Source organism: Ilyonectria robusta, assembly GCF_021365365.1.
Source record: "Ilyonectria robusta strain PMI_751 chromosome Unknown BGZ61scaffold_20, whole genome shotgun sequence".
Taxonomy (NCBI): Eukaryota; Fungi; Ascomycota; class Sordariomycetes; order Hypocreales; family Nectriaceae; genus Ilyonectria; species Ilyonectria robusta.
Window position 1 is genome coordinate 439,638 of NW_025764454.1, and position 22,408 is coordinate 462,045.

The 22,408-nt window shown below is 55.5% G+C and overlaps 8 protein-coding genes across 8 annotated transcripts; 2 read left to right on the forward strand and 6 right to left on the reverse strand.

Annotated features, from left to right (window-relative positions):
* Positions 1-527: 527 nt before the first annotated feature.
* On the forward strand, positions 528-4,530 carry BGZ61DRAFT_427153 (uncharacterized protein; the record flags this gene model as incomplete). Its single annotated transcript, XM_046243690.1, has 2 exons — positions 528-3,056; positions 3,342-4,530. The coding sequence occupies exons 1-2, from the start codon at positions 841-843 to the stop codon at positions 4,528-4,530; spliced, it is 3,405 nt and encodes a 1,134-aa protein (XP_046099988.1). The 5' UTR covers positions 528-840.
* Positions 4,531-4,746: 216 nt separating this feature from the next.
* On the reverse strand, positions 4,747-6,106 carry BGZ61DRAFT_98910 (nucleolar protein,Nop52-domain-containing protein). The gene is made up of 3 exons (XM_046257303.1): positions 5,922-6,106; positions 5,701-5,857; positions 4,747-5,636 (listed from the first exon to the last, which is right to left on the reverse strand). The coding sequence occupies exons 2-3, from the start codon at positions 5,750-5,752 to the stop codon at positions 4,963-4,965; spliced, it is 726 nt and encodes a 241-aa protein (XP_046099989.1). The 5' UTR covers positions 5,753-5,857; positions 5,922-6,106; the 3' UTR covers positions 4,747-4,962.
* A 253-nt stretch (positions 6,107-6,359) lies between these two features.
* BGZ61DRAFT_427157 (ubiquitin-conjugating enzyme/RWD-like protein) lies at positions 6,360-7,453 on the forward strand. Its single transcript, XM_046243691.1, has 2 exons — positions 6,360-6,710; positions 6,771-7,453. The coding sequence occupies exons 1-2, from the start codon at positions 6,687-6,689 to the stop codon at positions 7,230-7,232; spliced, it is 486 nt and encodes a 161-aa protein (XP_046099990.1). The 5' UTR covers positions 6,360-6,686; the 3' UTR covers positions 7,233-7,453.
* Positions 7,454-8,109: 656 nt separating this feature from the next.
* On the reverse strand, positions 8,110-11,514 carry BGZ61DRAFT_361393 (uncharacterized protein; the record flags this gene model as incomplete). The annotated part of the gene is made up of 2 exons (XM_046241263.1): positions 8,110-9,996; positions 10,336-11,514. The coding sequence occupies 2 exons, from the start codon at positions 11,512-11,514 to the stop codon at positions 8,110-8,112; spliced, it is 3,066 nt and encodes a 1,021-aa protein (XP_046099991.1).
* A 2,130-nt stretch (positions 11,515-13,644) lies between these two features.
* On the reverse strand, positions 13,645-13,987 carry BGZ61DRAFT_458191 (uncharacterized protein). The gene has a single exon (XM_046246723.1). It carries the CDS (start codon positions 13,950-13,952, stop codon positions 13,782-13,784), a length of 171 nt encoding a protein of 56 aa, XP_046099992.1. The 5' UTR covers positions 13,953-13,987; the 3' UTR covers positions 13,645-13,781.
* A 1,191-nt stretch (positions 13,988-15,178) lies between these two features.
* Positions 15,179-15,842, reverse strand: BGZ61DRAFT_98942 (uncharacterized protein). The gene has a single exon (XM_046257305.1). The coding sequence runs from the start codon at positions 15,726-15,728 to the stop codon at positions 15,225-15,227; it is 504 nt and encodes a 167-aa protein (XP_046099993.1). The 5' UTR covers positions 15,729-15,842; the 3' UTR covers positions 15,179-15,224.
* BGZ61DRAFT_98941 (uncharacterized protein) lies at positions 15,843-16,667 on the reverse strand. The gene has a single exon (XM_046257304.1). It carries the CDS (start codon positions 16,431-16,433, stop codon positions 15,957-15,959), a length of 477 nt encoding a protein of 158 aa, XP_046099994.1. The 5' UTR covers positions 16,434-16,667; the 3' UTR covers positions 15,843-15,956.
* A 2,199-nt stretch (positions 16,668-18,866) lies between these two features.
* BGZ61DRAFT_496992 (uncharacterized protein) lies at positions 18,867-20,789 on the reverse strand (the record flags this gene model as incomplete). Its single annotated transcript, XM_046251081.1, has 5 exons — positions 18,867-19,731; positions 19,796-19,879; positions 19,933-20,018; positions 20,075-20,242; positions 20,295-20,789. The coding sequence occupies 5 exons, from the start codon at positions 20,787-20,789 to the stop codon at positions 18,867-18,869; spliced, it is 1,698 nt and encodes a 565-aa protein (XP_046099995.1).
* Positions 20,790-22,408: the final 1,619 nt, after the last annotated feature.

Below are 22,408 nucleotides of genomic sequence, written 5' to 3' on the forward strand. Positions count from 1 at the left end.
TGTGCTACCTACTCGGAGGCTAAATCTCGAGCCACTCTGTTCTCAAACTAGCGATACTTCCTATACGATATCTCCACATACTCCTAAATTTTGTCAAAGACAGGGTGGCCGAGGGCATACGGATAGTCGGGAGGGTTTCAGGTGCTTGAATGTCGGTGCACTGATGACGTGGCTACACATAATTGCTGGAACACGAAGGGAAGTCTTGTTGTTGACGGGGCTAAGATGAACCATGCATGGTTGGCATCCATGGAGTTTCGGAAAATTTCCATCATTTATAGACCCTGGAACTCACGTCGGGTGGTAAAATATTGACAAAAAATGACGAAATCATGACTGGACGAATTTACCCAGATATTCCGGCTTGTATTATCGCCTTTGTTGACGAGGTTTGTTGACAAATGGGTTCGTACTGAGCGATTGGAGACCGGATAAACAAATCTCCCGGTTCCGAACAGGGAAGGCAGGGCGCCCAAAGCAGGAGCGACGAACGGCAGGAGTGGAGGACACAATGCAGCCTTGGCAGTCGCGGACGGACGCCAAGACGGCCCCATGCTCGGCCGCCTCCAACGCGACTAGCACGACTCCGCCAAAACATTTGTCTATCTGTCCATGCGATGTCCTATTTTTGCTGTATTTCCTCACTGAACTGAAGCTGAAGACGCTCATTATACTTCCGAGAAGTTATTAAAACCGAAAGAACCGTCTGCCCCGTCGCGCAATTGCTCTCGCTATGCTCTGAACGCGCTTCCAACCCGAGCTTGACCTTGACGACGACGATGCATCCACCCACCTCCTGATTCCCCTTAACCACCTCGAAAATTGTCGCCGACCCCGGCGATGGAACGCGACAAAGATACTCTGGCCACGCGGCCAAATGGAAGACCCACGAGCCTGCTCGTTGTGAGGGAACAGGGCAGAAAGCCGCTCTTCACGAGGCCCGCCTCGCGAGCAGAGGAGACCAGCAACGCCAGACTCAAAGATAAAGAAAACGATCGCTCGCAGCTCCACATGAGCAGGCATCGGATGAGCGATTTTGGCCATGGAATACCACGACGCATGAGCTCTGAGCCCCTGGCGCCGCTGGCGCAGACATTGGGAAGGAGAAGCAGTAGTAGCAGTCTGGCATCACCCGGAGGCACGCGCATACCAAAACCCTCGGGCGTCACATTCTCGAGCCGGAAACAACTGTCCTTAAGCGATGCGTTCAACCGGGCTGCCATGGAATACGAGGAGGAGAGCGACCAGAGCCAAGTTATGGATGCGTCGCCTAGCCCGGCGCCCCGGGTGGCCCGCGCGAAGCGTGAGGAGGAAGATAAACGGATGAGGAAGATATTGGGACAAGATCACCTGGATACCAAGGCGCCAAACCGGCCGTTTTCGCGAGCATCATTAGCGACCTCAACACTGGGGGAGGGGAGGGTCTCGCCTGAGAAGTACGACTCCCCGAGACGAAGGTCACTGTATGGAAAGTCGAGGATAGGGCTTGGGTCGAGGGAACCTGCGCAGGATCCTATCAGCCCGAAGGTCAATGTGACCAAGCCTAACGATCAAGCAGAGGACCCTCCCCGGGATCCGATCAGCAGGCTTCGACCCGAGCCCCGGTTGTTGAAGCACTTACCGTCCAAGGACGACCTCACGAACCAAGGTCGCATTCCCGCACTGGTCCCAGGGATAGAAGACCTGCCGTGGCCATCAATTGAGAATCGACAGCACCAACAAGACCCAGCTCCTCCGACGCCTCTCAACACGGAGAATGCATCGCCCGAGAAGAGCTTCGCATGGGAAGTTGACCAGGACTTTACTGCTGGAGACCTGCAGATCTCGGATAGCCCCAGGATCAAAATGGGCACCCGACCATTCGCAGACCGGATCAAGTTTGACGAAGGGAGTGAGATTGACATCAATTCGCGGACAAGAGTAGCCAACCCGGGCTCGCGCAACACCAAGTTGGATGAGATCCGGTCAAGGGAGGTCAAGGTTGGGAGCAATATTCCACTTGAGTCTCCGCAAAAGCGGCAGCCCAACACGAAAATAGAGGAAATACGACAGCGCGAGGCCCAGGCTGAGCATCAGATACCGATCCCGGATCGCAGCCTACCGAGACCGAGCAACACCAAGCTGAATGACATACGGCAACGAGAGATTAATGGCATCCCGAACCGAGCACTGGCAAAGGCGAGGTTGGACGAAATCCGGGAGCAAAACTCAAACTCACGCTCACTGTCTCCAGAGGAATATCGACCGTTGTCGGCCCGGACTGCGCGGGAAACGACATCTGCCGCGGACCGGGAGACGAAAGTACCGATTCGACCAATGTCTGCCTTTGAGATTGGGGGACAACGCATACCCGATACGCCTGTTACCATCTTCAAGGCGCGAGAGACAAAGTACCAGGCTCCAGTGGAGGAACGGGGCGAATCAAGCAAAGCAAACGATGCTGCGGATGTTGCACGACCGGAGCTGTCAAACTTGCACAAACGCGGTGACTCACGAGACTTGTTGCGACGGCTGGCAAGGGCTGCCAGCTCAAGCCCTGCGCCGGAGACGGAAGCTCGACGGCCGGCCAGCCCGTTGCCTAGTGAGAAACCCGTCACCCAGGACTCAGATTTTACGTCCGGCCTCCCACGACGCACCTCCGAAAATGCTCCGAGACACATACAACACCAAAGAAAGGACAACGAAACCTCAAAACCCACAGTTGGATTCACCGGCATACCTCGCACGCGTTCTACGGACTCTGTCAAGAGCAAGAGATCTAGCATGCAGTCGGAACTGGACCCGACGGACAGGATCGAGGGGGAGATGAAGCTCTTCGCGCTGGGCGATAACCAGTCGGAGAAGGGCTCCATTCGAGCCCCGTCACCGTTGCCGGACTCTGAAGACGAGAAGGAGGACGCCGAGGCGACACCGCGGGCTCCGAAGCCAGACCCGCTGACGATGCCGACACCCAAAATCATGGGTGCGTACGTGGAGACGCCGGCGACGGTCAAGGTGGAGAAGATTGAAGTCAAGGACGAGAAGCCACGAGAGGAGACGAGAGCATCGCGGCCAAAGTCTTCGGCATCGACACGGGAGGAGAAGTCGCTCGAGGATGCACCGCGACCGAGATCTTTATCGTTACGGGAGCAGAAACCACTTGGCGATGCACCACGACCAAGATCCTCATCGCTACGGGAGGAGAAGCCACTTGATGACGCACCACGACCAAAATCCTCGGCGTCAATCCGGGAGGAGAAGGCTTCTATCCAAGATGCACCGCGACCAAGATCCTCGGCATCGTTCCGGGAGGAAAAGGCACTTGAAAAGGCACCAGAGGAAGTCAAATTACCACGACCGAGGTCTTCTTCATGGGCCCGGGATAAGAAAACGGACCATGCATGGGAGAGTCGTGATCAAGACACGACTTCTGACCCGGGAACGGACGAGAAATCTGCGCCCACGGCGATGTCGTCGGGGGTGAGAAGGCGGCGCACACGTTCACTGCCACGGCGCAGAGGACCCCTAAGAAACTCAGCAAAGCCGCCCACAGTCAAGGATGATTTAATGCAACTTCAACGCTCGCATCAAATCGAGGATTCAACTCTGGACGACTTGGAAGAGATCTTGCTAGGCCGCAAAGCCCCCACGCCCAAAATGGAAGCTCTCCTCAACGACCTCTCGGATCAACCTTCGCTCGACGACGACTTTGACTTTAACTTGGAGCTCGACACCAAACTCAATACCAACAGCAACAAGATCAACCCCCAGGACCCCGATCACTCTGACGGTGATCTGGCCACTTTTACACGAATGAGCAAGTCCCTCCAAACCGGCCTCATGGGCATCCGGACTGCCAAGAAGGGCATCGAGCGCCTTGAAGGTCAGGTCCTGCACGAGACGAAGTCGGCCGAGAAGTTGGACACGCACACCCACGACCATGAGCGTGGCACTGGCTGCACAACTCACGTCGCCCCAACGACAGTGTCCTATGTTCCCCTGGCCCTGCCTCTACCAAACCTCTACCGTCGCAAACCATCATTCCGGCTTACCTTTGTGGGTATCATCGCCTTGCTCTTCTCACTCTGGTACGCCGCCGAATCGGCCATGTGCGCCGCATACTGTCGTCCTACATCATGCGGCAACGCTCCCTGCGTGTGGTCTTTCGATGATCCTACCTTTGGCAACGCGCTGCCAGTCAAGCTGGACCAGTGGGCTACAGGTGGCCACGGTCGCGTCCTTATGGGTGCACTCAAAGAGGAGGTGGCGGACTGGTCTGCCGACCTTGTGGATATGTACTATGGCCGCGAAATGACAGAAATTGACGTCGACTTGCTCTCATTCGAGCAGAAGCGCCAGCACCGCCGCCGCCTACTCAAGAAAGGCTTGCTGAAGCCGCGCTCGGAGCAACCAGAGCAACAAGCTAAGTGGGATGCTTGGCGACAGACACGAATGGCCAAGGAGCGGGTACGGGACGCACGGGAGATGGGCTACTACCATCTCGCTGATGATGGAGACGAGGCTGTTGGGGGAGATCAGCGTGTTTGGTAATGTTGAGGTTCGTTAGCTCAGGGAGATGGACATACTCGCCCTTGAAGCCTCTGGGGTCATAGGTCAAGGAGCTGAGAGCATGGAGTGGGGAGTACATACGATACGACATAATAGCACCCTCGCTGGAAAAGGGGCAGACGACGTTGCTGACGAAATGGAAATGGATATCTCAGTCACGAGAACGTAGTGACATAGTTTTGATTTGTCTTTTTGAGAGCCAGTGAAACATTGGAGTGTCTGGTTTACTTTGCGACTTGTCGATGGTGTCTAGGTGCCTAGTGTTCCAGGTGGTATCAACCTCTAAGTCCTCCATGTATACACAACAGAGGTGACAAATAATATAAAGCATTGCCTTGCCAATTCTTTTTCCCATGTCATATCCCAACGCCGTACGCCATCTGATGTTGTTCTTCTGCACACACCCCGTCCTCCTCAGTCCTGAATGCCACCCCACTCGTCGCCATCCTCCTCCTCAGCCTCCTCCTCGGTCGCGGGCTTGCCCCAGGGCAGCCTCTCGTCATCGTAGCTCTCTCGGCAGCGGTCCCGCACCTGCTTCACGGGGCACTGGCGCAGCGGGATCAGCAGGTCGCCCAGGCTCTTGACGAAGGGCGCGGCGGCGGCGTCGGCCAGCGCGCCCTCGCGCTCCAGCTCGTCCACCCACATGTCGAGCGCGTGCAGGCGGATGCCCACGGGGACCTTGCGCAGGTCGCCCTCGGCCTCGAAGGGGTAGTCGGCCAGCACGGCGACGACGGCGTCGACCTCGGCGCCGGCGTAGGCGTGCTCCTTGGCCAGGCGCACGTGGGCGGCGAAGACGCGGCGCACGAGCAGCAGGAACTTCTCGAGGCGCAGTACGTCAATGCCGGTCCACTGGGCGCCGACGACGGCCCAGAAGCCGCGCAGCCAGGGCGCGGCACAGGCCGGCTGCAGGCGGAACAGCAGGCCGGCGAGGTCGGCGGCGAGGCGCTGCTGCGGCACGGGGCGGTCGGTCATCCACAGCGCGTAGAACAGGCCCTTCCAGAGCTTCTGGGCGTCGGCTTCGGCGAGGGAGGAGCGGGAGGCGAGGAAGGTCTGGAGGGATTCGAGGGCGGCGACGCGGAGCTTGCGGTCTTGCGGGCAACGAGTTAGCAGGTGGGAAATGCTGGCCGGGGCGTGTGACGAGGAGGGACGAACCGCTGGACGCAAGGTTGCGGATAAAGGGCATTTGGGACTCGTGCGCAGCCATGGTGGAGGAGCAATTGGGGCTGCTTTCCGGGAGGCGGAGGTGTGGGTGGTGGGTTGTGAGGGAGAGTTGGTGATGGTTGGGTTATGGTGTTGAGCAGCAGGGCAACTTTTTTTTTTGTGAGGTGAGGGACGACGGTGAGAGGTGGGATGGGAAAATGTGGGGTGCTCACCGAGGCTCACCTGGTTGCCGGATGCATCTTGAGGTGCATGGTGGTGTGTGCTAGGTCATGTAGACCACGTCAACCCCTCTCGACTCCAATTTCTACAGCGCTGCGGAAGTAAATATTGGGGTTGGGATGGTCAGTCTATTGACGAATTACCTGGTAGACGCCTTGAAATACTTGATACTTCCAGTGACTCTGATTCATGCACAAGGCACTCTCCTGCTCTCTCCTCTCTCCATCGCGGTACGTAATACATGCACCAACCAAGCCCCCACCCACAGCAAAGCACCCAACTGTAAGCACCCCCTAAGCATCCCCTAAGCCGCCCCGAATTCCAGCGCGTTCGCAGCGGGGGCCACCAGCCTATAGGGTGTTTTCTCGCTCTCCCCCCGGGCGCCAACTCCACCCCCTGCCGCCTGCGTTCTGCCTGCTTGGCCCCTCCGTGTGACTGACTCTGGGTGCTGCGACATGCAATTAACCCCACCATCCATCCCTCCATCCCGCCCTCCATTCAGCCCATCGTCATACTTCCTTTTTTTTCTTTCCTCCCGACTTTGCACCGTTTGAGCGAACAAGCTTGCATCTGAGAAAGGACTGCGAGTTACGTGGGTGTTAGACGACGAGAGACACGACTGAGAAGACTTGTACTTGTGCCGGATAAACGGATCTCCTTTCGACAAAGAGCTCCGTCCAAGCTTGTTCCTCCAACCAAGCTCTCTCCCAAGAACAACCACATCACCACTTCTACTTCACCAACCTACAACCGCTAAAATGGCCTCCAAGCGCATCACAAAGGTACCTCCACCCCCATCCTCCCCCCCTCCTCTCCCACTCTGACCACCTCCCCTCCCGCAGGAATTCGCCGAAGTCTCCCAAGACCCCCCGGAGGGCTTCACCGTGTCCCTGCCGCCCAACGACTCCATCCACACCTGGCACGTCACGCTGCGGCCGCCGGCGCCGTCGGCCTACCACCCGGGCGTGTTCGGGCTCGTGCTCTCGCTGCCGGCCGACTACCCGTTCAAGGCGCCCGTCGTCAAGTTCGTCACGCGCATCTACCACCCCAACGTCACCAATGACTCGCTGGGCAACATCTGCCTGGGCCTGCTCAAGCCCGACGCCTGGAAGCCCAGCACCAAGCTGCGCGCCGTGCTCGAGGCCGTCCGCAACCTGCTCGTCGAGCCGCAGCCCGACGACCCGCTCGAGGACCGCATCGCCGACGAGTTCCGCAACAACCGCCCCGAGTGGGAGAAGAATGTCAAGATCCACGTCGACAGGTACGCCAAGGCCGAGCCGACTTTCCCCCCTGTAGCCTCATGAACAGGACCGCCTGCGCAGACGGGATGATATAATACGATGAAATGAAACGGGACATTGCGAGACAACAGACATACGCAGAACGTAGTCGGGGGACGCTGCAACAGGAGGCGAACGCACATGTATCCGAAACACTGACAAACTAAACTCAATACACCAGTCAAGCCAAAAGCACATGACATATAAAACGTCCATTACGGCACTGAGAAGCCATTTAGTTTGAGAATTTCATCTTCATTCCATTGGGATATCACTTCGTCGGGTTCATCTATAGATGCTCATACCCTCTTCTATCCAATCCGTACCTGGTTCCTCTATGGATATAAAAACCCTGCGCAACACGTCTCCAGACGGTGCCCTCCTATCTCAGGGCACCCTCTCTGCCTCGAACCGCTTCCCTCACGCGGGAGGTTCTTTTGTCGTTGCGTAGGCGTAATGTCCCTCCTGTGATTGTGGTATTGTACTTTTGTTAAGCCGTTAACCGTCGTCGTTATGATAAACAAGTTTTCTTTTCCTCAACGCATGCGTCCATCCCATCCGTCCGACCGTCCGTCATTGCCTCCCCCTCTTTTTGTGACATGAAACAAGGAAAAATATGGTATGCTGTTAAGAAGGGCAGAATTTGCCGTAAAGAAAATAAGATAAAAATGCAGACACGGGGCCACTTAGTCGAATGAAGAGGCGAGCCGTGCCTGCCGCTGAAACGCCATGCCATGTGTAGAGGCCATGTGTGGAGCAAGTGGCTCCGCCGCCTTGGTCCTGGTATGCTGTGGGTGTCTAGGCTCGAAGTCAAAGTTGAAGTGAAATTCGATGTGTTGTAAGTGTATGAGGAAGTGTGCGGGTGTGAGTGAGTGCACAGATGTGCTTGCTGGGGGTTGTATTAAATGCCAGTTGGGGTTCGCTTCTTCCCAAACAGGCCCTTGTCCTTCTCCTTCGTTGGATCTGATTGTGTCACGTTCCAGGTTTTGGTGACCTTGTTTTGCTGAGCCCGGTCGAACTGTGCCTTTGCCCGGCGCTCTTGGCGACGTACGTCGATTTGGTCTTGGCTTAGGTGTCCGAAGCCATTTCGTCGTTTGAAGCACGCGTCCATCAGCCCGTTGGCGTCAATCAGCTTTCGGGGAAACCCTTGGACGACACCAAACATTTCCATTGGGTCGCTAACTGACTTGATCTCACTCTCTCCGAGCTTGAAGATGGCGAGCGAGATACGGAAGAGCGTCTTCGATCCCTCGTAAAAGAATACATCCCAAACGCGGAGCGTCGACTCAATGGGCAGCGTTCCGATGAAGCAGCTCATGAACCACGCGGTCATGCAGAGCGTGATGGGAGGCAGACGGTCGGTCGATAGTCGGTTGAGATCCTTGCGCCGGGACCGAGGCAAACGGATTGACTTGCTCGTTTGCGGGCGAGAGTTTGGATCAGCCTCGAGATCTCCTCCGACCTTGTCCCAGATACCCGGCATGGTATCCCGCAACTCCGTCATCAACACTCCAAGGTCCACTTTCGAACCCTCCAGGCTCGTCTCATGGGTCCCTGGAAGGTAAATACGGGTGATGACGTTGAGCAACCAGAAGCACTGCTCCTCCGTCTCGACAAAGAGAAGCAGGAGACCAGCCAGGAAGTTCAAGCTTTGGCAGTAGCCGATCCGGGGGTTGTATACGGAGAACGCATGCAAGACCCGTCGAAGCGAGGTGATGATTGGCGGCTCGTCCTCGGACCCAGGTGGCGGTACTGGGCTGTGGCCACGAACCGAATCGTCCGTCATAGTCGATTGACTCTCCCTAGCGCTGGGCGATGCGGCCTGGAATCCACCCGGGGGCTTGAATTTGACATTGTCAGGGAATGTGCGGTGGAGATCACGCTCAATTGCTTCAGCATCCACCTCGTTTGCCTTCTTGGTCGTCAGCTTGTCGTAGAGACCCGAATGCTGGGCCAAGATGGCTGGGCCACCCGCGTAGTAGAACCAGGCGGCACCTCGCCAGTCCGGAGGGATGCCTTTGCGCACAAATCGCTTCGTTTTGGCGTTAGGTGCGGGAAATCGGTTGGGATGGTCTGTCATCAGTGCGCTGTCCTTGAGGTAGCCGACCCACTTCTTCCGTCGTCGAGCCAGGTATTCGGTATAGCCGGAGTTCCAGGTGTCGTATTGCTGTCGGCTCACATACTGGCTCTCCTTTTTGAAGCCATACCTGTCTCGGCAGCTGGGGTCTTCCGGCGGTGCCGGGGCAATGGGCGGTGCCATGTTTGAAGGGACCGGCGGCGGTGGTGAGACAGGAGGCGAGATGGGGGAGGAAGGAGCGGCTTTCGCCGTGAAGGGAAGCGAGAGGGAGAGGTTGATGTCGTCGTTGGGCGGCGAGATGGGTGGAGAAATGGGAGAGAAGATTTCATTGATGGAGGGAGAGAATGGAGGAGCTGTTTCATTCAATGGAGTTCGTGAAGAGACGACGGAGGGTTCCGAATCCAGCGACTTGGCCGAGTCGCGCTTGTCCATGCTCCTGCGGGCCAGGTTCTCGGCGATGTGTGGTACGGAAGCGATGTAGGCTGGGCTGGTGAAGATCATCTTGGACATGCGAATCTCCCGGTCCAAGGTCGACGTCTTTTCCTTGTCGCCGCGTTGAGGGAAATCTTCATCGTCTTCGTCTTCGTCGATCTGGATTTGGATGGAGCCGTGGCGTGGCTCCATGTCCGACGCCGAGGTCGTAGGACGGGCACCCATGTTGGAGAAACGATCAGAGTTCGAGGAGTCGGGGCGTGCACCGACGTTGTAACCCTGGCTTGAGGTTGAGGTTTCGGGTCGTGCACCAACGTTGTAATCCTGACTAGAGGTCGAGGACCCAGGACGAGCGCCAATATTGTAATCCACGTCCGAAGCAGCTGTCTCGGGGCGTGCAGCGATGTTATAGTCAATGTGGGAAGCGGACGCGTTGGGCCGGCTGTCCACCTTATGATCAATGGAAGCAGATGTTTCGGGTCGTGCACTAATGCTATAGTCGCGGTCCGAGGTCGAAGTGGCAGGTCTAGAACCGATGTTGTATGAAGCAGCAGTCTCGGGTCGTGCGCCAGCGTGGTGGTCAATTTGCGAGGCAGAGGTGTCAGGGCGATCTTCTACGTTGTAGTGATTGTCCAAATCTTCGTCGTCGTCGAATCCCTGCTCGTACATGCCCATAAGATCATCGAGGCTCAATTCGTCGTCGTCGTCGACATCAGCCTCCCCCTGCCCGTCGTCTTCCACGTCGGCTTCGGCTGGGGGGTAGAGCGAGGTGACGGAGCTGTCCTTAGTCAAGACGCTGCTCCGCTCGGTGGCGGTGGTGCCCGGGGCCGTAGACTCAGTAAACTGGGATCGGAAACTGGAACGAAGCTCCTCTCCACCCATCCACGGCGCGGCCACAGCGCTCGGAGACGCTGATCCGCCTGTGTTGTTGTAGGTCAGCGGCGGTCGTTGTAAGGGCGCGGTACCATTGGTCGTGGGACGAGAACGTGGTGGTCGGGGTTCGTTGAATTCCGAGGCGGGAGGAGAGAGGACAGAATGATAAGTCGATGCGGACTGGAACGATGAAACAGAAGGACCACGGGGCCGTGTTGGCGGCCAAAGGGGGTTTTGGGTTGGGGAGCTGACGAGTTCCAGGTACTGATCGGCTGGGTTGAAGCTCCCAGTGGGTCGTGGCTTGGCCGGGTCCGTGATTGGCTGGCGGATGCTCAACTTCCTGGGCCGCGAGAAGTTCTCGATCGGAGAGGAGGCGGAAGCGTTGTCAGAGGCGTGCAGATCCCCCAGCGACGAGTGCGTTGCGAGGGCGAATGTCGGGGATGCGTTTCGGGAGTCGGAAGGGATGCTGTAGGCGTCGTAGGCGAAGGGAGAGGGAGGATGGGGCGGGGCGTCCATCAGGGAGGCCGGGTTGGGGTTCTCGGGCGTTGGCTGCAGGGCAAATTTAGAGCTATGCGACAGCGAATCCCACCGCGGCGACAAGGGCAGCATAGGTGACATGGGAAGTGGTGGCAGCTGTGACAACGACAGTGACTCGGATGATTCACTTTCAACATTCCGGTACGCGAAGCCAAAGGGCACAATGCGGACGCTCGGGGATGGGGGCAGTGAAATCGTCTGCTGCACGATGGACGGTGAAGGAAGAGGCGATGCATATGGGTCGGCAGGCACCGGGCTGCCGCTGTCGTGCAGGCGGGAAGCGTAGAATGAGAATTTGCGGTTGGGAGATTTGGGAGACGTGGGAGACCGAGGCGAGGGAGACGGCTCTCCCGAGCCGCCAGGAATGGTGATCGCCGCGGGAATCATGATGGTGCCAGTCCAGCGGGGAGGCGAGGAGCAGGAGGCTGCGGCTACTGCCAGGCGAAGGGCGAGGCGATGCCTTCAGCGGCCCTCGAGTGGGCGTAGCTGTAGACACGGACGAGTTCGTATCGCGGGCGAGTCGTGGTCGTCGTGTTGGCCGTGGCCGTTTGTCGTCGGGTTCGTTGGTTGGCGATGGCCTAATTAGTGGTTTCACTGCCGCCTGAGGCTGTGGGCACAGGCTGTGGCGGTGGCCGCCGTGCAGAAATGAGTGTGGTGAATTAAAGAGGCCTGGCAGCAGGAACTCTGTGCCATTGCTACCAGTGCATAGCCGGCGACGAAAAGGAAAAAGAAGGGACGCAGTCGGTTGGAGAATCGGAGAGCTGAAGGAGTGAGTTGTTTCCGTCGGTGACACACTCCGGCGTCAGTCGAGTTCTGGACTTGGGCCTCCGAGGCAGAGTGGCGCGTGACGAGGTCCTCGTAGCTCTCTGGTTCCCTGCCAGACAGCGTAAAGCAAAAACCGGAAAAAAGGCGCTACTCTTGAGCAAACGCGGTCTCGTCGAGCCACCTTTCGGTGTTAGTGCTAGACCGAGGGGGAGAAAAAAGAAAAGTCGCAACGAGAGTTCGGGCTCGTTGGACTGGTCGCGCTGCGTTGGGGAGCTGGAAGGAAATGACCCCGGGGAGCGGAGGGTCAGTGTTATGACGTTCGTCGAACCTCCGGGCGTCAGGACTCCAGACTTGTGGCCCCGTCTGAAAATGAAGCCCAGGCGGGTTCAGGTCCAACCTCAGCCGAAGCAAGTGTAATGATGAATCACCGCACTACAGGCAGCGCAGCCCCGGAGCTGGAAATCGCACGTACACGGGCACGCACCCTGCACGGGTGGTCGACGGGGAAGCCGGGATGAGCGTAGCGGGTAGGGTTGGTTTTTGGGGACCAGGGATCGGGTCCGGGTTCACGAGGAGCAAGGATTTTGACAGCCAGACTGCAGGGAGGCCAGGCGTGCAATATAGCCCAGGAGCCAGGTTACTGGCGGGGGTGCGAGAAAGCCGTAGGGAAGGGGAGCGGCGCCGTGCAGAAAGGAAGAAAGGAAGCCTAGGCTTTGTGCAGCGGGCAGTAGTTTGCAGTATATGTCAGTCGACGAGGAGTCAACGGGAGGCGGACGACGAGAGGCCACCACGCGGGAAGAAGGTGGGCAGGTGACACGGCACAGGGGGGAAGAAGGACACGCCGAGTTCCAGAGGAAAGAGCGCGCGCGTGTGAGGACGCAACGGTGAGTGCCCCAACGGCGTTTGTTCCGTTTGGTCGGGACTCTCTTTTTTTTTCTCTTCCTGCCCTCTGTTCGGTTGAATACCTCCTCGAATGGGACGAGACGAGGGGGCGAAGATGGGCAGGGAAAACGCCCAAGCAAAAAAGTGTGCCGTTATTGGCCAAAGGGGAAAGGTCAACCCCAAGTCTAATGTAGCGTACCCGGACGTGGGCGAGCGAAATTCACGTCGTTCGTTTAGGGGTCCCGATTTTGAGTCTTCGAGTCAGGTCAGTCGCCCGAAGCAAGGTGTGGCGGGGGGCAGCCAACGACCGATGGGGAAGGGGTGGGAGGGGCCGAGTTTGTATAAGGTAGCCCAAGAAATGATGAGCATCAGACGGGCCAACTGGAGGAGCCGAGTGGTCGGGAATGTGACGATGGTGACTATTGCGCACAAATGTCGTCAGGTTGCCTTTGGCGACGTCCGTGAGTGTTGAGTGGAGGCTCCTGCAGTCAGTATGCACTGTTGCTGTCAGGGGGACGACGAGGGGAATTGTCCGATCTGATCTGGCTGAGGGCCGGGAATGCGTGTTTGCGCGTATGCGTGTCTCGTAGACGAAGAAGAAGGGCCCCAGAAAAGTGACGTTGAGCCAGCAGCAAAAGTCAAGGAGAGACAAGAAGCCAAGAAAGCCAAGAGAAAGCCCTGCGTGTGCGTATCAGGTAGGCGTGGGTTGAGCAACCCGCGAAGAAAAAGGTGAATCCAACCCACAGACGGAGGGAGCAAAAGAGAGAATCAACAGAGACACAAGGGAACAGAAGCGGAGAGAGTAGAAAAAAAAAACTCTTCAACGCCCCCATCTCCTCTTCATTCTCTCTCAACGCCATCAACATGGAATTATTACTCACTCACCGTTTTTCTCCATTCCCCAACTGCCAACTCTAATAAACTGCCTTACAAAAGCACGCTTGTTTTTCAGCTACGGGTACCTTGCAGATGCCCTGAAATTGGGCCCGCCCTGCGCGCATACAACACTACGGCACTGCAACAGTCACGTCGCTCACATGAAGATTCAAGCGCCTGCCTGTGACATAACAATTACATAGTATGGGGTGGTGCATTTCTCGCTGCCCAGCCAGGTGCGCTTGCATGTGCATGAGCGTGCATGTGTTAGTCCGGGAATCGAAACAGGCATAGCACGGCATGGCATGTGCCTTGGGCTGTGCCTTGGCTGAGGGAGACGAGGAGCAAGGACCGGATGACAGAAGTCGTGAAGGTGTGATGATAAATAACCATTGCATAAAACACCCCACTCTAACTGCAGACTATAACAGGCGGAGTAAATGAAAAGACTAAACAAATCCAAAGAGTATAATGTCAGTACACAGACGCTCTAAACCAAGAACTGCAGTAGCCGACGAGTGGCATCCATCTCCGTAGGGCAAGGTTACAGGGCTCAGCGCAAATGTTTCCCCCTGTACCCACTGGAGACCACTGGGAACCCACCAGAGCTTGACTTTCCCCTCCCCTACCGTTCCGTCCGCCCAGGCACAGGCCCCGGTCCCCACGCCCACCAGCGGCGCCGCGGGTCTGGTGCCTGAGTCCATGGCCCCATCGAGTTAGCCGTCTTAGCTGCTTTGGCGCTGGTAGCGGGCCAAGCGAGAGGGAGAGGTACAGAGTAGCGAGAGGAGAGCAGAAGCGGAAAATGGCGATGGGCGAGAAGCGAAAGCGACTGCAGGCGGCCTGCCTACAGCCCTTCTAAACCACCAATTGCAACACTTCGGGTAGTTGGGCCATTTCTCCTGCACGGTTTTATTGTTCCAGCCTCTAAAGTGTGGCTGACGGGGCGGCAACGAAGACTCTCGACTCGCTGGGGATTGGGTGACATCTCAACTGTGCGATGCTCCCCTCTCGCCATGCAAGGTACATCGACTATACGACGCCAGGCCAGCATCCATGCCCGCGCGTATGTACCTTGCCGCGGAGAAAGATGCACAATGCAGGTACGCGGCACTGCGGCACAAAAGTGCGACGCACACGCACGCAGGGCACATCATAGCACACATCATAGCACAGCGACTGGGGAAGAAGAAGCCGAGAGAAATTCTTGTCTGGCCCTGTCCGGCTAAAATCCCGACAAACGACGCCAGACAAATGAGGGCTCATTGGCCGACCCGACCCGGATGACCGTTGGGACTAAAAGCTTAGGAATGCGGTATGTACCTACCATTTCAGTAATACTGTAAATTTTAGTTGGCGTTTTTCGTCATCGCCTCGTCTTCCCCGGTTTTTTCGTTTGTTTCTTGGTTCTTATTGCGGCCGGCTGCTCCGGGGTGCACGGGGCCGTCCAGTCGCATTGCGCGGCGCCGTCGAGGGAAAACATAAGAGGATCAACCTGGCTATATCTCGATCAGGTTCCCAGTTCCCGGTTCTCATTTCATCGGCTCTCTTATTATTATTCTTTTGTGGAGGATTGATCAGCAAGAGGATCCCTGGCCCGGACCTCTCCCTGACCTGTGAGCCTTCTTTTTCCCTTCCACTTTGAGCGTCAAACAGGGATCATGGCTGTCATCGAGAAGGCGGCCGCGAGCAGCTTCCATATTCGGGGCATGATAGTTCGAGCGCCCATAATCTGCCACAAGCCGTAAGTTGCTCGTATATGGGTGCCAATACGGCCATTGATGCATGATTCTGCACCGTCTGCACCGTCGACGCCCTCTCCACCTGGCCAGCAGAGACTCAATCACCAGCGGGAAGGGAAGCCAGTCAGGGTGCAAACAAAATGAGACCCCCCAGCGGTCCAATCCTAAAAAAGACGTCGCCCGCCGAAAGAAGAGGCCCTCGTGGAATTCCAGGTTCCGGGTGACTGTGAGGTGTCGAATGGAGCAAAGCCAGACCAGGCCCAGAACGTCCAAGACTCCCGTCAAGGCTCCATCCCGCATTTCTTCCAACATCCCAGCCCGGTAGCACGCGCAGCACATCCCTGCTGCCGCGGCCCCATGGCCTCACTCAAATGGGCCAGATGCTGGCATCAAATTTCGTCCTCCCCAGAGCAAGCGAGGAAACAAGGCCTGCGAATATTGCTTCTGGAATCCGGCCTCATTTTCCACGACCCATGCGCTCTGTCCCGTAGGTAGACCCAGGGCGCTGGGCGCCGGGCACTGGACCGTCTAAAGCGCCCACTCGCATGTCCGAAGCCGGTCCCTGGGTCAGGGGAGACTGAAATGCTGGCTGACATGGCTGCCATGCATCCGACGGCCGGGACTTGCAGGCCGGCGGTCCATGACATCAAAGTTCAAAGCCCTGGGCGTGTTGGACGCGGGGACAGCTTTCCGCCTCCTGGTTGGGCCATCTCGTGATTGATAGACACAACAAACCCCACGAAATGCCTGTCCTGGATCAAAGCGCGGCCACATTCCCCTCCGATGAGACAGACCCGGCTGGCCACGATAAATGGCTGAGTGAGACAGATCACCGTCCCCAGAGTATTGTCTGAAAGTCTGGACAGGCCTGAGGCTGGACGCCTCTGTCATTGCCTCGCCGGCTTTGGGCCTCCCATCTCCACCCCTGTCCAGCTGGGCCCTGCCACTCCATCGCTCTGGGGTCGATGGGGAGTCCAATCTCGGTAGCGGAGCCGCTATGAATTGTGCTGACTGCGATGCTCTTGACATAGACGATGCCCTCATTCGCTAATACACCCGTATTCGTCGAGTTCGTCATCGACTGTCGCCATGGCGGGGTGAGTTTGTTTAAACACACAAACACAACAAACGCGTCGCGACCACGCCATCCCCTCGCTAGATGCTGACTTACAAAAAAAAAAAAAAAAGACGGCGTCGGCGGATTCTTGGGGCTATCGGCGCTGGTGTTACTGTAGCTTCAGCTGGTCCCTCACGCCGGCTGTCCCAGCCCTCAGCCCAACCCTTCGCTCCGCCCAGGGCGAATTTTCTTACCCCCTGGCGCTGGCCTTAGCACTTGGCCATCTGGCTCGGGTCCCTCTTCCCGTCCCGGCCGTGCGGCGGGTGGGTGGGCGATCACAGCTGGATGGGACGAGGAGGGCTGGGCGACCAGTGAGGGAACGAGATGGTGATGAAGCTGCCACCGAATGTCACTGCCGGGCTCCCAACCGCAGAGCACAGGCTGCACGGTCGAGTGTTAGTTGGCTAGTAAGCTGCCGCCTCCAAGGCTAACAGCACCCGTCAGATGGAGCAGGAATTCGCCCGGTCGGGGCGTTTCAGCCCATTGCGCAGTTGAGGCGCCAACCGAGGCGCCTGCGGTGATGAGAAGGGACAAGCTGTTGGCAGCCGGTGGTATCACCATCGCAAGCCCGAAAGGCATCACCGAGGGCGACGGCGACGCCTTGGTTCAGCCGCTGTGGCATGGCCATTTGGTGTCCAAGGCGACGAACGGAGCCCTTGCAAGGCAGTTTCACTGGATGATAATTAGAGAGAGCCCGCCAGAGGCAAGCCAGGCGGTGGTGGCACTCGAGGGAGAATGAGACAGCGAATCACGCGATCGCATCGACCGTCGTGGTGGCTTTTCTTTTGCTCGTTGATCTTTCGCCTCCGCCCTCGCTTACCCAGTCCCGAATCGCAGGCTTGGATAGCGAGGGGCGGAACATGGGAGGCGAGGGAGGCCGATTCGTCATAAAGTCGTAGATCAGCTTTTCCAGTGGCAGGCAGTGAAGCGTCCCTCGATCAATATGAGCCAGTCAGTGCGTAGTCTCGATGCACGATCTGTGGCTTGCCCCGGAGAGATTAGGACTCAGTGACATCCTGAGTGCGGTGAGACTATCCATGGTCGGCCTACCAAATGGTCTCGTTCTTCAAGGGTGAAGAAAGACCGAAAGAGACTTGGGGAGCTGTGGTTAGTCAGATCTATCTATCAATTATCACCTAGATAGTAGATTGATAACACGACGTGACGTGATAGCTGTTCCGTGTCACCTGGCAGCCATCCCTGATCACCCTTCCCTTGCATCAAGCATGTATCAAATCGGGTCCTATTCCAGGGAATGCGCTGAAGTTATTCCGCCGCCCTCATATCCATCCATCACACCCATACCACCCCGATGCGCCCATGACGGCAGTGTTGCGTAGCCAACACGCGGAGGCATCTTCGGTGCTATGTCCATTTCCTGTGATTGATCCTCCACATTTCAGCTTCAGGATGCTTCAGGAGCTGTAGGGCTCCCCTTGTTGGAACTGGGGTTTCGCCCCTTGCCTTCTTGTCCTCGGCTCCATCCCCTTACTTTCGGCTCAGGGCCATCGCATCTCCCACAGCGGCCCAAGCTCCGACTCCGCTGTCCAAGCTCCTTGATTGCAATGGAACAATTTCCTCCCTCTCCTATGTTGGTGATTATCGTCTTTGGTGAGATCTCATGCCAACTGCGAAATGTATTCTCTCGAGTGCAGAAAATCACAAGAAATCATGTTTCATAATACAATTTTAGTGTAAACATTATTCAAACCCTGATTACTCTTCTAATTGTTTCGCGTCGAGCCGAAAAATAATTGAACGAGGGATCCTGGGTGTCGGTGGTATAGGGTATGTATCTACCCAATGTTGACCTACCTCACACAAAATGAGTCGAGGCACTCTGGACGTAGTTAAGAGGCATATATGAGTTAAGTATTGTGTTTTTAAGCTTGGATTCACTGAGCAGCTGGCATAATGTTGAGAACACTCCCCCTAACTGAATGTAGTTGATTAGCATCATGTGTCTAGATACTGAACCATATTTCATAGGTGCGCAAAAAATATTCAGTGATCTTCACAAGTAGTACCGACGGACACTTTGTATCCAACACCTCTCATCTGATCCTTATCATCACTTATCATCGCGATGAAGAGTAGTGTAGACGACATCAAAGGTCGATAAAATACACATTAATACTTAGCCAGCTTTCTCTACTGTACAGGCTAGATTAGATCGCTGCCTTGGCGATCAGCAGCTACTTTCAGCGCTACTGCTGGTTAGGTATAAGTATATGATGAACACTAAGAGACTCCCCTGTACACCACTTATGAAACTATGATACAGGTACTGATTGAATTGGGGGCTCAGAATTTGGCGGCCGAAGCCAGCTCGAGCCATCACTCTGACTTCCTCCGGCACCTCAAAAGAACGAACGAACGAAGCCTGACACTTGACTGGACACCCGACTCACAAGAGTTGTCTGTGACGTATCCGTGAAACCACTCCGCCCCGTCTCACTTGAGCGTCTTCGTTGTTGCATCTCCCTCACGAACTTCGGCCATGTGTTTGTCAAGACTAGGTACTTGATATGGGACAGTGCACTGTCGAAAACAGTCAAGTCGAAGTCTTCAGGGATGTCGCCTGTGTAGTTTGCTCGGGCAGCAGTGTGTTCCCGCCTCGTCGAGCCTTGTCCAAAGATTGACTGGTCAACATCAAAGGGTGTGACCGGATTGACCCGTACCTCTCCGCACACAATTCGGGCGGGCTTCTCGAAAATATCTTCGAGCTGCTTCAAGTTTTGTGAAGACAAGTTTAAGGGAAACTCGGCGTCTCGTGGACTGATGAAGTCGGTGTAGATGTCCAGTGCGCGGTTGTACGCATCAAGTCTCTGCTTCTCGTCGGGTCCCTCTGGCCAAGTTGACTTCCACATTGCAGTGAGGGTCAAGAAGGCAATGTTTTCCCCGGAGAAATCGCTCAGCGCCGAGAATTCTTGCAGCGGACCTGGGTTGTCATTGAGCACATGCTCAAGGGCAGTCATGGTCAACAAGCGATCGCCCATCGTGTCGTCTAGATAATCTAGTGTTTGGCCCTTCTCGGCAACGATGAGCGAAGAAGAAAATTGCCATTCTACCGAGGCCGATGCTATGAGTGTAGTTGATTGGGATGCTGTTTCCCATTTGGCGTTTGAGGCCGCAGCCTTTTTGTTCAGGATCCAGAGCATCAAGACCTGACAAACGGGGACAAATACGGCGAATATTTCGAACATCATCACGGAGAGGTGGATCCTACGTTCGTTAGCAGTCTGTATCGTTCTCGACCGATGAGTTTAACCTCATCTAAGATGCTCACCATTGACTTGGGGCAAAATACGCGTTAACTGGAGCAAATGCGGGTACGTATGTTGAGATCATAAACATCGGCGTCGCGTGGAGGCTGAAGATCGCTACGTTAGTTGTATGCACACGTACGGCAGTGGGAAAACGAACTTGGAGAGACAGCAGCCGATGGTTTGTGTACGCCATCCCATCGTATCACGAATCCCCCAGGCTCGCCAGATCAGGATGGGTGCGACCTGTGGCAGAGATTAGCTGTGAGCATTCCCGTTGGTATCTTGTTTGAGATACGTACGATCCAAGTCCAAATCACTTGCCATAGCACTGAAGGCCACCATTCCCACCCTCGACCTAGGTCTACCAGTTGCTCTGGGAGTGTTGCGCCGCGAAGTTCCGTACCGGGGATACCGAATGTCGGATGGTACTTTCGACAAGCCAGCCACATACCGACAGTGAGGAGGGCCTAAGTAAAAAAGTCAGCGGCGTTGGTGCGTCAAGATTCAGTCTGAAGATACCTGGAGAATCATGCCAATGCTGATCAATACCATGATAATTGTTGCGTAGCTCGTGTTTCTCAGGCGGCAAAGCCATGAAGTCTGAGCGCCATTACAGCCCGTATGGCTACGAAGCTCGGGATGTGTAAACTGCTTCTGTAGCTTGGCGACGTAAAGGAAGCGACTGTTGGATGCGTGGAACAGGGCGATGCCTAGGGGAAACCATATTCCCATGAAGAAATACTGAATATCATACGCGAGAACGAGTGGCATGGTTGCTCCGATGGGGTACGTGATCTGACCGAGGATCCAGTATGCATGTAGAAAAGTAATGGAAGCGAACGACAGTGACAGACCACGGATCTTGAGGATAGGATTGCGACGGTTGAACCAACAAAATGCCATGCCGGAGAACACGAGAGTGGTCCAGATGGTACAAAACGAAACGTAAAACACACCTACCCTATCCCACTTGGGAGGGCTCGGCGGGAACGTGTACACCGAAATATCTGCCATGGCGGACATGATGAGGCTTGGTGAGAGCAGTGCTTTTGGAATGAGAGAAGAAGATCTGGGATCTTTATCGACGAGAAGTGGACAGCAGAAGTTATTTACTTTATGAGGGAGGAGTATTACCCAGGAGTGTCCCTCATTGTTTTCCCTTTGCTTTTCGTTCCGTCGATCTTTAATACTCTTCTCTCTACACTATTCCTGATTCTGGGTTCCTTGTAGCTGGGGATCATCCCGCTAGTGCCGATGGCTGAATCAAGATTGTCATGAAGTCTGAGACTCTTGCCACTCATTAGACGGCCCGCTCATGGACAGGACAAAGCCATAAGCGTGAATGATGCTGGACCTGCGCTTGGAATTTCCTTCAAGAGCTATTTGGGTGTCTGCGTCTGGTTACACCTTGGACTTTATGCACACATGCCGTCTAGAGATCGAGACGTATGTAAAGGACACCGGATCTATTGTGCTTACTGCTGTGCCCCCTTGATCAGCTAGCTGCAAGAGATCAATCACGGATATGCACGCCTCCGAAATGGCTGAAACGTGTAAGTTATACTTTAACTACTCTTTGCTTTTGAAGCCGATCTTGAAAATGCCATATTTAGCGCCGTTTCTTGCCCTCTTAAATAAGTGGTGCGCCTCCCTGAACCACCGAAGTGTCTTATTGTCTTGACTCATTAAAATGAACTGTCGCGCGGGAGGATATAGATACCCTGGACTCGGGATTGTTCGTACGCTCGTATTTATTTTTTGTCCCTTATAGCAAGGCAGTTAGTTTCTTGGCTCTCACAAGGGCCGACATCCTCGGGCTAGTGGGCGAGTAAGGCGCTGTCGACAGCCAACGACACGCCGGCTCTAAGGTCGGAGAAGGCAAAACAAGCAAGTGCAAAGAAGCCCCAACACGTCACAATGTATGCTAAAAGTAAGCATGTGTCCGATGACCGAATGTGACCATTTCAGGAGTACCTGATTTGCTATCAACTCTTGCCAGTGACGTCTGAGCCCCTTTGCTAGACCCTAATAGCTAAACGGATGTAAGACATACGGCTTGGCTGAAGCATTAGTTTATGCAACGCACAGGCATTATAATAGTTCACGACATGCAAGATGATCATGGGTATTGAGAGAAGAGGAGAAGTCACCCTCGCCTTCACACTAAATGTCGAATTGCTCCATCCTTCACGCTCGTGGGTGACCAGGTATGAACAGGTCCGATAAATAGACAAAAGTTCGCCCGGAATCGGAAGGATTAAAAAATGGGCGCTTTTACTTCAAGGCAATGCAACTGACTCGGAGGTTTCGATACTCTCTGGGTCTGATGCCAGTTAGTAAATGGTCTCGCATTATCAATGGAAGGGGATGGGTCAAGAGCAGAGGTCTAATAGGCAAGGTACGGATTCGTGTACCGGTTTAGTTTAGCTTGCCTAGACTTTTAATTGCGAGCGGAATGAATGAGACATGGTTCCTGTGTGCTTTATCGGCATTTACCATCTAGTAGAAGGAACAAATAAAAAAGAAAGGAGGAGCCATACACGCGATTGTTGACGAGCTTTCACTCTGGACAGTAAATCTTTCAACCAACATAGTTTAGCAGTTTGGACAGCCTATGTAACTAGAACAATGTA

Coding starts and splice junctions, on each gene's coding strand:
- BGZ61DRAFT_458191 (XM_046246723.1), bottom strand. CDS start 13,952: ATGCCGTGCTATGCCTGTTTCGATTCCCGGACTAACACATGCACGCTC.
- BGZ61DRAFT_98910 (XM_046257303.1), bottom strand. CDS start 5,752: ATGGCTGCGCACGAGTCCCAAATGCCCTTTATCCGCAACCTTGCGTCC. Junction 5,637..5,700: donor CCGCAACCTTGCGTCCAGCG/GTTCGTCCCTCC, acceptor GTTGCCCGCAAG/ACCGCAAGCTCCGCGTCGCC.
- BGZ61DRAFT_98941 (XM_046257304.1), bottom strand. CDS start 16,433: ATGAGGGCATCGTCTATGTCAAGAGCATCGCAGTCAGCACAATTCATA.
- BGZ61DRAFT_98942 (XM_046257305.1), bottom strand. CDS start 15,728: ATGTGCTGCGCGTGCTACCGGGCTGGGATGTTGGAAGAAATGCGGGAT.
- BGZ61DRAFT_427157 (XM_046243691.1), top strand. CDS start 6,687: ATGGCCTCCAAGCGCATCACAAAG. Junction 6,711..6,770: donor CCTCCAAGCGCATCACAAAG/GTACCTCCACCC, acceptor CCCCTCCCGCAG/GAATTCGCCGAAGTCTCCCA.